Here is a 13,207-nt window from a genome sequence, read left to right on the forward strand (position 1 = left end):
TAGATATCTAATACCCAAATCTTACTTCTTACATACATAAAAAGGTGTATATAACATTGTAAAAATAAAAATGATGGTATTTTTTATGTGATATGAAAAAATTGGATGGTATGAATATAAAAAGTGAATTTTAGGTGTTAGGTATATGTGTAAATATATAGGAATTTGTATATATAGAGAAAGGGAGAGAGAGAGATACTATATAGCATAACACTATTTATCTTCAAATTAAAGCTAGATTAAAATAGTTATCCCCTTCCTCCCCCCATCAAGTGAACCCCCACTCCCCATTCCCCACTATGGAAAACCCTACCAACTCTCCAATCATCAAACACGTGTCACACAAAAAACAAAAATTAAAAAATAAAAATAAAATCCATCTTACACTCCCACTATAAATAAACACCACACTGGCCTCCCTTTGTTCCATCAACCTCTATTCAAACCAAATTAATCAACCAAAATCATCTTCTAAACTCCCCCCATTCTCCAAATATCAAACAATTCATATAAAAACCCCATTTTTATTTTCTACCACATCAAAATCCAACCTTTCCGTTCTTCCTCCTCCTCGATCGTACATCTACTGAATTATCAACATATGTTAAACTCTACTCCTCCTCTCCACGCCGACCACGACGACCTCCACCGACCTCCTTCCTCCTCCGAGGTACTCATCGTTCCCCACCCCTCATAACCAGTGAAAAATCCACCTCTTTTTTTTCTTTCAATTACATTCACATTAATCAAGTAACATTAATTCCTCACGTACGTACATTTTCATATCATCATTTCATGCGCAGCATCGATCTCCCTCACATGAGATAAAACATATATATATGTACAGATATTCTCAGAAATGGGCGCCATAAGCAAACTCTGCTTCCCCACCGCCATCACCGGTCTGGTTCTCTACTCCCGAGCAATGATCTCCATGCTCTTCCTCGGCTACCTCGGAGACCTTCAACTCGCCGGCGGCTCTCTCTCCATTGGCTTCACTAACATAACCGGCTACTCCGTCCTCTCCGGCCTCGCCATGGGTATGGAACCCATTTGCGGCCAAGCTTTTGGGGCTCGCCGCCGCCATCTCCTCAGCCTCACTCTCCATCGCACCATCCTCCTCCTCCTCGCAGCCTCCCTCCCAATCTCCTTTCTCTGGCTCAACATCCGCCCCATCCTCCTCTGGTTAAATCAAGACGACTCCATCTCCACCATCGCCTCCACCTTTGCCACCGCCGCCATTCCCGACCTCATCTTCCTCTCCTTCTTACACCCTCTCAGGATCTACCTCCGTTCACAGAACCTCACTCTCCCCGTCGCCGCCTGCTCCGCCGCCTCCCTCGCCGCCCACATCCCCCTCAACTACCTCCTCGTCGTCCGCCTCCGTATGGGAGTCGCCGGAGTAGCTATCGCCATGTACTTAACTAATCTCAACACCGTCATCTCCCTACTCCTGTTCATCTTCTTCTTCCCGGGCCCCCATCGCGCCGCTTGGGTCAAGCCCGGTCCAGATGCATTCCGCGGTTGGGCCGGCCTGCTCCGCCTCTCTCTCCCAACTTGCGCTTCCGTCTGCTTGGAATGGTGGTGGTACGAGCTCATGATTCTTCTATGCGGCCTTTTATCTCGCCCGCAGGCTGCCGTCGCTTCCATGGGAATCCTGATCCAAACCACTTCTCTCGTTTACGTCTTCCCGTCCGCTCTCAGTCTCGCCGTATCGACCCGCGTAGGGAACGAGCTGGGGGCCGGCCGGCCCAGGAAGGCCCGCATAGCGGCATCGGTGGCCATTTGCTACGCATTCGTTCTTGGGCTTGCGGCGATGGGCTTCACGTCGGCGGTGAGGAACCGGTGGGGAAAAATGTTCACAAGAGACAGAGAGATTCTGGAGTTGACGGCGGCGGCTCTGCCGATCGCCGGATTATGTGAGTTGGGGAACTGCCCGCAGACGACGGGGTGTGGGGTTTTGAGGGGAAGCGCGAGGCCCACCACCGGAGCTAATATTAACTTCGGGTCGTTTTATCTGGTGGGGACCCCGGTGGCGGTTTTAATGGGTTTTGTGGTCGGGCTCGGGTTTATCGGGTTGTGGGTTGGGCTGTTGGCGGCCCAAGCCACGTGTGCCGCGCTTATGGGTTGGGTGTTGGTGCGGATGGATTGGGTTGCGGAGGTGGCGAGGGCGGGGGAATTGACGAAATTACCCTCAACAGCCCTGCAGAAAATTCAGGAGAGGAATAAAGGGAAGGATGATATGGACGGTGAGGATGAGATGTTGGAGAATATGGACGATGGGGAACATAAGGGAGAAGCAGCTTTGTTGATTTCGGAGATGGATGCTCTGGTTATTCCTCACGCTGCGAACGGGCTGCTGCAAGTATAAATTCTTTTCTTTTTTTGGCTTTTTTTTTCCTTTTTTTTTTACATATCAACCCTCCAAAATATTAATTATAATATTTTAATCCTTTAAAATTTAAAGATAGCATTTTAATCATTTTTTTTTTATTAGTGCTACCTTATAAAGCCCGTCATGAAGTTTTTAAATGAAGATTTTAAATGATTAAAATGTCATATTTAAGTTTTGGGTGATTAAAATGTCATATTTAATATTTTGGGTGGTAGATATGTAATAATTTTGTTCCTTTTTTTTTTTCAATTTTGGAATGATGATGCTTTGGGTCCATCTCATTTAGAAGAATGTCACCAACTTTGGTTGTTTGGTTGGTTTTATTGCTCAGTTCTCTTTTTTTCCTACTTGATGGTGTATGCAATTTATAAATGAGTTCAAGGTGCATACCATAACTATCTTTTTGAAAGTGAAATAATTTTTTTCATGCATTTGTTTATGATACCAAAATACTATCAATATAAATATCATAATTTGGGTGTTAGATATGTGATATATAAAAATTGTGTGGTATAAGGAGAATTTATTGCATTGAAAAAAAAAATTTACTTAATTGATAATTAATTAAGAGAATTTAATGCATTAAAATAAAAAAGAAGGGAAAAGGAGGCCATGAATGCAATGGGGAGCTCTCATGGCATGCACTTGCAGCCAAATAATTTGAGTAATAAAAATAGAGTCAGAGATGATGATCTCAGCCCTGCCGGCTTCTTTTCATGCATGCTTGCTACGCTCATAGGTGACAGTGACTGAATTCAGGCAGGAATTTTTACAAGAAGGCCCTTCTATTCTTCTCTTTTTAGCATAAGTGCCTCCTTGGATCTTAACTTTAATTAAATGGATTTCCTCTAATCAATTCTTCGAGCTTGAATTTAATTAAAAAATTAATAATAAGAAATAACATTGTTGTTGTCAAAGTTTTGAGAAAAATAGGTTGATACTTAATAGACTCAATTGTTTTTTCCCTTTGCTTTCATTCCATTAAATAACAATCTTACAATCTATTTTTGGTACAAAATAAAGTGCATATAATCTATTTTAGGTAACTTAATAATACATATTTATAATCTAAATATTCAGCTAAAAGGAAAATATATCAGAATAAAGATATTGCAAATAAGGAGTCTTCTAATTATAAAAAAACTCTTAATTTAGTTGTCTGATTTCTATTCTTTTTTATCTACAGTTTTTTCCCTTTTTTTCCCATTTATTCCCTTCTCCTATGCAATGTCTCTCTCAATATATTGATTTCCATAAAGAATTCTAATCATCCGAATTAAGCATAAGCTATCCTATTATTTTTGTTTGAGAAGTTGAGCCAAAGGAACTAGACTTGCTTAAACATGAGTCACAAAGAAGAAGACGAACGCTTCTACTAACATAACGGAACCACGGCTCAGCATTGAGCACATCTATTAAGTTATTTGCTCATTGTTCCCTTTTTCTTGATTTGAATTGTTTGTATGATTGAAGTTATTTATTTTGTATTCGAGTTGAAATTTAGTCATTTATTTGTTGTTCAACTCATTTCTATTTTTTGTCCAATGATATTTTAAATAAATTCCCCTTTGTATCTATACATAAAAATGTGTAATTAACTTTTTTTAAGTTAAAGTGATGGAATTTTTATGTGATATGAAAGATTTGGATGATAATGTAATTTGAGGCCACATGTCCATGCATACATGCATACATGCATACATACAGTATATATAATTTTGTATTATTTAAAATAAATTGTTTTGGTTGATTAGAAATTAAGATAAAATAAATAAATAAATTATGAACATAAAATTAATAATTAAAAAATAATAATTAACTAAAATAAATGCAAGCAGTGAAAATAGTACCGTTTGAGATGGACTAATCAGGAAGTACGTGCCAGCGGCCATCCTTTCTCAAAAGTACGACTTGTTCGCATGAAATTATCATCCTTCAATCAAGACGTACGAGAGCAACCAATCATTAACAAGCGATGAGTTTTAAGGTGCGGCACAGCAAATTCTGTACTAAATCTAATCACTTTAAAGCTCTAGATCCAACGGCGTAGAGTAACGCTGCGTACAAACAACCATTTGTAGCCCCTTAAGTTTCTGTTGCACACGTTAAACTGCTCAATAATAATTAAATATTTAAAAAATAAATTATAATTATTATTATAAAATATTTTTGAGGAAAAGTGATATGGGAAAATACAGATTTCAGTGATTTTTTTTATAAAGCTATTAAAATGAAATTTAACCGAGCAAACAAAAATGTAGGGCGGTGACGCACCGCTGCCCCCAAACGGATCCTAAATTCTTTATATATAAAAAAAAAACAAAAAAAAAAAAGATTTACATGTATACCAGTCAATCCTTATGCATTTACAACTGTTAACACCTTAATTGTAAGTTTACTTGCATTTCATCTTCGCTAGATATGAAAAGATGTATTTATGAGTAAGATTTGGATGGTATAAATGTAAAAATTAAAGTATAGATGTTATATATGGAAATACATAAGAATTGGATATAGATAAATAAATAAATAAACTGCCATATTCACTATTCAGTCTTTTTTGAGGGAGAATTCCCATCTATTTTGAATGCTTTGTCAAAGTGATGGATTTAGGCATATTTTTTATTCTTTGTTTATCTTATCTATTTACTATTTAATAGTGATATATTAACCTCCTAGGTTTATGATTAATTAGAATTCAAGTGTATTGTAGATAGAGTATAAAATAAATTCAAACTTTTTGAAATTCTATTTAATATGTGGTTGGTCATAAACAAGCTCATGATATTAATTTTTTGTGCTTTTTTTATAATTTTTTTATTAATATAAATTGAATCTTTTTTTTTTTTAGTTTTTTTTTTATTGAATGACATTAAGTTGGGTAAAGTCATGGTCAAGAGCTTGCATGCAATGAAAGATGGAGATCAAAAGTGTTGAAACAGAAGGGGGAGTCATAAGAGGTTAGCACACAGATAAGTTAGTCAAAAGCAGAGCTAAAGTTAGGACAAGATGATGTAGTGATGACCAGCAAGACAAGATAGTGCGGTAATGACAATGATACGGATGGGTCATCGAAAGTATAATAAGGTGAGGTCGTACAGAGTGGAAATCAATGCGGTACATGAAGTTCACAAGAACAATGAGCATCACAATATTTATGGGTGAGTGTTGTGTAGAGTTCATGAGAACAATGAGCAATATGAAGTGATATATTTGGGTTTTTGTTTGATATATTCAGATGAAATTGTAATATACTAGAAGTAAACTATTGAGAGAGTTTGTAATTCCTCAAAAAAATACATTAGATGTTTTAATATCAACTAAACATTCAAATATTTAAAGCTCTTACACCTTAAATGTGATTAATTCAAACTATTCTCAACCAAAACACTCCACAATCATCATCATGGGAAGTATACAATAGCCAAAACAATACAACATTCTATGAGTGAATCGATATAAAATTATTGTTAAAAGTTGTATATTTATTGTTGTGTTATATTTTTGATATCACATGTGGATGTCCACTTGAATGACTTGAGACTATTTAGTATTCAATCATAGCATCCCATAGCCCAAGACATGGGTATCTGGACCCCCATGGTGCATGTTTGAGGTACAAAACCAGGGTCTCTAATGATTCGAACTTGATCAGAAGAGTCCACCATCCGGTGGCATCATATATGATATAGGAAGTGTTTCAGGACCATTCTAATGTTCAAAGACCTCACACTGCCTATTCGAAGTCCCATAGCCCAAGACATGGGTATCTGGACCCCCATGGTGCGTGTTTGAGGTACAAAACCAGGGTCTCTAATGATTCGAACTTGATCAGAAGAGTCCACCATCCGGTGGCATCATTTATGATATAGGAAGTGTTTGAGGGCCATTCTAATGTTCAAAGACCTCACTCTACCTATTCGAAGTCCCCCCGCCCAAGACATGGGTATCTGGACCCCCATGGTGCGTGTTTGAGGTACAAAACCGAACGAGTACGGTGTTAAAGGCTCCCTCAACCCAGATAAGAGTATAGTCCTTTATGGGGAGGTTTTGGCTATGAAGATGGACCCCTCTCCTCTTCTCCTTTCCAGCAGCATCTTTGTCATTGAATTGACGAGTATAAATCCCACATGTACCTATTCCACCTCTTAGAGAGTGATAGGAAATTAAAGGTCTCTTTTCTTTGACCTTAGAGCTACTAGGATTCTCTTAGACAACACAATTTATGGATTGTGGACAAGAGGTTCCTTGTCGGGTTGGGACTTTACCTTTACGACCAGGTAAACTTAGGGTTTTCATAGTTTAGGATGACAGATCTATGGTATCCTGAACTGCCAACCTCTACCCGTTTAGGGATTCCTCCCCTTTTTTGTTGACACATCTCTTAAGCTTTGACATTCCTTTGAAAATTGTTGATATCGTCTTGCGAGCCTTGTATGCCTAGGCGTTGTTGCCCGTAGTGGCTATGGTGATTCACCATCCTCCCTATGGCCCAGTACAAGCGTCGAAAGCATTGGGATTCTCCCATTCGAGATGATTAAAATACTTTGGTTTTATAAATAACCAGATCAAAAATAATGCATAAAAGACTCTTCTTATCGAGAGTGTTCTTGGGCATCTTCCAAGATATAAGTAACCAAATGCATAAATTATTTTGGGAGTTGCTCTGTACCCAAAACAAGCATAAAAAGTTGATTCTATGATTTTGGGTTACTTTCATAGGTTTTTCTTCGTGCATATGTCTCCAAGGCATTTTTCGATCCGATCTAGTTTCAGACATATTCTCTTGTACGATTGCATGAAGGTTATCTTATGAAAATATTCCACGTTCTTTTTAATTTGCTTATGTATTTTCGTCATATATCTCGTCTCTTATGATTTATTTCATCTTCAGTTCATTACATATGATCCAGGAGGCAAAGTTATTTTGAAAGAGGAATTATACGACGACAACATCTATATAAACAAGCTGACGACTCCAATAACTTCAACAAAAATTACGAAAACATTATCTTTTTTTAATTTGCTCCAAATTATTAAATTAAATCTCATCTAATTTTCAATATTTTATGCACTTTATGGTTAAATTATTGAGCCCGGCATTCAATCATTCTAATAAAAAAGGAGAAAACAAAAACTATTCACCAGACAAAAAAGCATTACTCACGGATGCATTACCCATAGACCTATGCCTACACAATTATTTCACAGAGAAATTGCAGTACATCCATAAGATGAGCTCAGCACCTTTTCCAACAATATTGGCCATAGAGTGAAAATATTGCAAAGGCTGAGGTCTCTTTTGCATAATTGAAGCTCATAGACTTTTTCAACCAACAATAAACCTTATATTAAGGTGATGCATTATTTATATAAAGAAATGAACTGAGTCTATTATATCTTTAAGGCCAACTGTACCAAATGGGATTTGAACCCTCTAATGAGGGGTCTTATACGGTGGATGCCAACCAACAGGTCGGGGTACGCGGCATATATATATATACATATATATTTATATATTGAATGATTGTGCTTATGTTCCCATTAACGGGAACGACCCCACTAGTGTGGAACTCCCTTAGCATAATCAAATGATTTATTGTGTAGCTCGTGCTGTCACATAGAACCTACACATTAACTTTTTCTTATCATTGTTGCAAACACTTCAACATTAAATAAAGTAATGCCATGTCTTTCATAATTTCAGCCACATGAGATTGTAATTTTACAATTCTTGCAGGGTTTTTAGTTAGAAGCAATCATTAATACAAATCTACATAATTATGTTTCCTAATTTCTGAAGTTTTATGATTAATACTTAGAAACATTTTTTATAATAATTTTAATAAATAGTTACAGCTACTATAGCTAAATAAGAAAGAATATATTCTGGGAAATGGCTGCTGCTCTAGAGGGCATTATGATGCCTATGACTTTATGTTGTGCTGTATTATATTAGCCTTTTGATACTGTAATAATAAACAAAATAAATTATTGTTTTAGATTATTTAGTAATAATTATTTAAGGGAATTTAGGATCTCAAGCTTACTATCTAAATCCCTCATTTTCAAATATTCTTAGTCTTAAAAGTAAAAATAGGTCGGCACCTTTCTACTTTATATTATATATACGACGATAAAAAAGGCTATATAATATGGTTACGCTCCTATACATCTAAGATCAGAAGATAATATAGTTAATGGCCACGAGCAAGCCATTTTCCAATCAAGCATCCACTTTAGACATTAAGAGCTCCAACATAGCTCTCTTTTGTCAATTTTCAAGAATAAATTAATGCATGCATTGCATTCTAACAGTAACTAAGTTGGTGTATTAGAGATGGTGCTCGATTTAAAGTCTGACAAAAGATGAAAAGTGGTTTCGAATAAAAAATGCAATTGCTAACCTTTTTATGCCCTTTTGGGTAATGTTTGGTGTAGAGAGTGTGATTTTGCACGCTTCTTTTGCTAGTGTGATGGTTACAACACTGATATGATAAGAAGATTGTATGAAAAGTAAAATTTTAGGTTTAATCCCATATCATAGAGCTAACAAAATATTTTGAATAAAAATATCAATTAACCATTACATAAATTTAAAATTTGGCGCCTCTTTTCTTTATTTTTTTATATAAAGCCTTCACATGAAAACTTTCATTAAAATCACAAAGATAAGATTCTAATCTCGAGGACTATCTTGTTTTGGCAGGGTCCTTCCTACTCGTTGTGATGATGCTTCCCTAAAAGCCAAAAGTGGAGGGAGAGAGGAGGAGGAGGAAGAGGAGGGAGGGAGAGAGAGAGAGAGAGAGAGAGAGAGAGAGAGAGAGAGAGAGGAGTTTGATTAGATTCATCTCATCCTTGTGACATTATAATCTACTCGAAAAAAGAAAAAAAAAATCTTCACCCCCCCCTGCTTATAATTGCAATATAGAGATTAATCTACGATGCATCCTTCTTATTGCTCGATATCCTTCAATTTACAATTAACGAATCAATAGTTGTGTTCCTTTTTGTTATAAATAAAAAAATTAAAACATTAATGACATAAAGTTTTAAAGTCCTTATTTACGCATGATCTAGCGTGCACCTTTTCCATTACAACTCACACCACTTCCCTCTCTCGAAAAAAATATATATATATATGTAGCATCTAATGAGCCTAGCTACAATCTAGACCATTATATTGAGCTCCTCTATTGCCCTCACCTAGAAGTGACAAACAAGATAGCAATGCTTTGCTCCCTGCTCTCCAACCCATCAAAGTCATGTCAAAGCTAAAGCTAAAGCCAAAGCCAAAACCCTAACCCTAGGTAGACCGCAGTGTTCATAATTAGTACTCTCCTCCTTCATGTAGATGACAAAGAAACAAAGGGAAAAAAAAATCCTAAAACCAAGGGATAAGTTGGCCACACATAAAGCCCTCACATTTCCTTTTTCCCACTTGAGCTCTTTCTCTTATTCATCATAGTAGTGGGACCTATACCTTTAAATCACTAAAGGCTCCACAACTAGTAGTCTAATAAACTCAAACTCATGTCTTCTTCTTCTTCTTCTATCCCCTGCCTCGCATCCATGTGTCTGGTGGAATGCATATAAGGGCCACATTCAAACCTATATATGTAGACCATAGATTAATTATAAATTACATAATCTTTTCATGCAAGATAATTTTTTAGCTAAATTTAATAATTAATGAGAAAAAAAATATTAATAACTTTCTTAAACTAATTATTTTGATTGCGTTAAACGGATTACATCTCTCTACTCAATGCTCTTTGGAATTGATAGAATGTGAAGTAAAAAAGCCTTGCAGCTTTTAAAATATATTCAATATTTATGTTATATATAATTAATTATTTTAATAAATCATTCTCTCTTCCACCCTAAATTCGGATTATGCCACTAATAAGAAACGTCACAATATAGCTTAATGTGAACCAGCTGCGATGGTCTTAACATGGTGAAATGACCACCAACGCCGCTCCACTTATCCTGCACCCACACGGTCATGCGCATGCTAATGTGGTCACTTAAAAGCTCTACCATAAACGGAGCACATGCATATGTCACTCTTTCATAAATAAATAAAGAAGAAAATAGTGAAAGTAGTCATTTTTGTTTCAGAGTTCATAATTAATACGCTATCAACAAATTTTCGTTATCGGCAGATATCTTGATGCAAGACACGGATCACAGGATAACTTTTTGAGTCATCCGATCAAATGTCATATGATCAAGGGAAGCTTTCGAGTCTTCCATCAAAATGATTCATATTTTTGCATTAATTGCACTTTGAACTCTCTAAACAGAACCCTGCACCTCTCATGAAAATTGGAGAGAGCTTGAGAGTTTAGGAGGGCTTGAGGCTTGAGGCTTGAGGAAGAACTTGAAGCTTTGAGAAAGAGCTAAAGTTTAGCATCACTCTTGTCGTTGTTGATTGTCGCCGACTGCCATCAACCGCCACTAACCGTCGTAGACCACCTATGACCACTGTCGACCATCGACTGTTGGCCGCTTCCGATCTCTATCGGTCGACCACTGCCCACCACCGTCAACTGCCACCTATTGGTTTTCGCAGATCTCTATCTATAGCACTCACTCCTTGCAACAAATTCATCCGCACGTCAACGTTGTAACTATGGAGACTTTGCAACCATTTATCTTCTGTGGGATAAAGGGTTGTATTTGTAATCTTTAGTTTATAGTGGATCTCTTTAACTTGGTCAGACCTTGTGGTTTTTTCTTTTTTCCGAGTTTTTCTCGTAAACACTTCTAGTGTCTCTACTTATTGTTTTTTTTTTTTTTATCCGAGTTTGTGCTAAATCTTCGAGCAATACGATGACGATAATCTTTTACTCTACCTCCGTGAAGCCTTTAGCACGCATCAATAATAAAAGTATAATTTTAGTCCTCATATTCTTTTAATATAGGTTGAAATAGCTGATGATAATTAATTAAACCCTCATTAACAGCGTTTGAGGACTAACTTTAACACTTTTGAGGGTAGATTTAAAAAAACCCGCTCCACACGCACTGTGTAAAACCGCCCATAATTTAATTTATATTTATTAAAAATTCAAGAAAAATTTACATACGTTCCATATAATTCTTATATATTTACAATTCCAACACCTATTTTTTATATCTATAGCACTCTATCCATACATCAACAATATGAATTTTACATTTAAAAGTTTAACCAGTAAAAATACTTTTAGGTGGTAGAAAAGATTAAAGTGTTTAAAATATAAATATCAAAATTTAGGTGTCATAAATGTGTGAGAATTGTGTGGTATATACGCAAATGCACCAAAAATGATGCTTTGTCTTTTTGACGGGCTATTGGGGGCAAAGAACTTTATGTTGCTCATGATATTGCTCTTTTTGTTTGTTTATTTTGCCCATAACCGGATCACCATCTCTTCCATTATCATCTCAATCATTTCTTTATTTGACAAATTAAATTATCTCTTTGAACAAAGCACCATAAAAAATTTAAAAAATTTAAAAAATTTAATAAGAAAATTGATTGAAGGCACTGAGATCCAAGTGGCATAAGAAAATTGCAGAAAATTGATTGAAGGCACTGAGATCCAAGTGGCATTGTGGCCACACAGCTATCTGGGTGGAAGTCCACGCGTCGCTTTGACTAGAGACTTAAGGGGACACCCGATGGGTTGACTTGTTAGTCGGCATTAAGAAGGCAAGAAATGGGATGACGTGTCTTCATTCCATTGGCGGGAATTCATGGGAAGTGGGTTGGTCAGACCGTTGTGCTTCCAGGGAGTCGCCATCGGGTTCTTTAAAGTCAACCCAAAGAGTTCATGAAGGTCAAAAGAAAGGGAAAATGGGGTTCAACATATTAAATAGTGGAGATAAAGAATGTGCGTGCAGAACATTCTCATGAGTGGAGATAAAATGAGAGATTTTGAAAAAAAATATATATTATAATTTAAATTTAGCTAGGACATATTTATTTTGGAATGAATTTGCATTTAAAAAGTGCACTTATTAAAGGCATTATATATAATTCCTTAATAATTAATTTTTTTTATCAAACAAAAAAGTCATATAATATATAATTTTTAAAAAAAATTTAGTTATTTAATTAATAATTAGATAAATTTAATACATTGAAATTAATGTTGTTAGTGCATGATTAAAAGCAGAAACAAAACCTAGCCTTGTGAGTGCACCATGGAGATTTTAAAAGAAGATTTGAAATGTTTCCCCTCATGCTGTTTGGACCATAGATAAAAGCTTTTGAGGTATTTATATAATTCTTTTGTATTTACACATGCAACACCCAAACATTCATATGTATATGCATACCACACAAATCTTAAACAAACCCCAATCACTATCTTTGTTAAAACAGTAAAATACATCTTTTTCATGAATAAATTTATGACACTAAAATGCTGTGTAAACATCAAAGTTTGGGGGTTATATACGTAAATACAAAAAGAATCTTGTGGTGTGAATGTAAATTTCCCTAATTTGTTTCTTTGGCATGTTCCTATCCTTGAACTAAATTTCAGTTTAAAATTTGATTCAAATGTAAAATTATTATAGCAACTGGAAAAGAAAACAAATATCATTTCAAGGTGCAAACTCATTAAAAAAAAGTACAAGTAATGTAACCGTAGTATTTTACAAAAATAAAATAATAAATCATGCGAAAATTGAACAACATCTGATACCCCCCCAATCAGGTACTTGCCCATTCTCACAAACCCAAAAAAAAAAAAAAAAAAAAAAAAAAAACTGCCAACAGATAAAGGGGTAGGGGAAAATTTACCCTCAAATTTT

General features: G+C 35.8%; 1 protein-coding gene across 1 annotated transcript; it reads left to right on the top strand.

Annotated features, from left to right (window-relative positions):
• Positions 1-434: 434 nt before the first annotated feature.
• On the top strand, positions 435-2,428 carry LOC110030836 (protein DETOXIFICATION 48-like). Its single transcript, XM_020733769.1, has 2 exons — positions 435-670; positions 848-2,428. Exons 1-2 carry the CDS (start codon positions 602-604, stop codon positions 2,369-2,371), a joined length of 1,593 nt encoding a protein of 530 aa, XP_020589428.1. The 5' UTR covers positions 435-601; the 3' UTR covers positions 2,372-2,428.
• Positions 2,429-13,207: the final 10,779 nt, after the last annotated feature.

Source organism: Phalaenopsis equestris, unplaced genomic scaffold (genome assembly GCF_001263595.1).
Source record: "Phalaenopsis equestris unplaced genomic scaffold, ASM126359v1 Scaffold000002, whole genome shotgun sequence".
NCBI classification, from domain to species: Eukaryota; Viridiplantae; Streptophyta; class Magnoliopsida; order Asparagales; family Orchidaceae; genus Phalaenopsis; species Phalaenopsis equestris.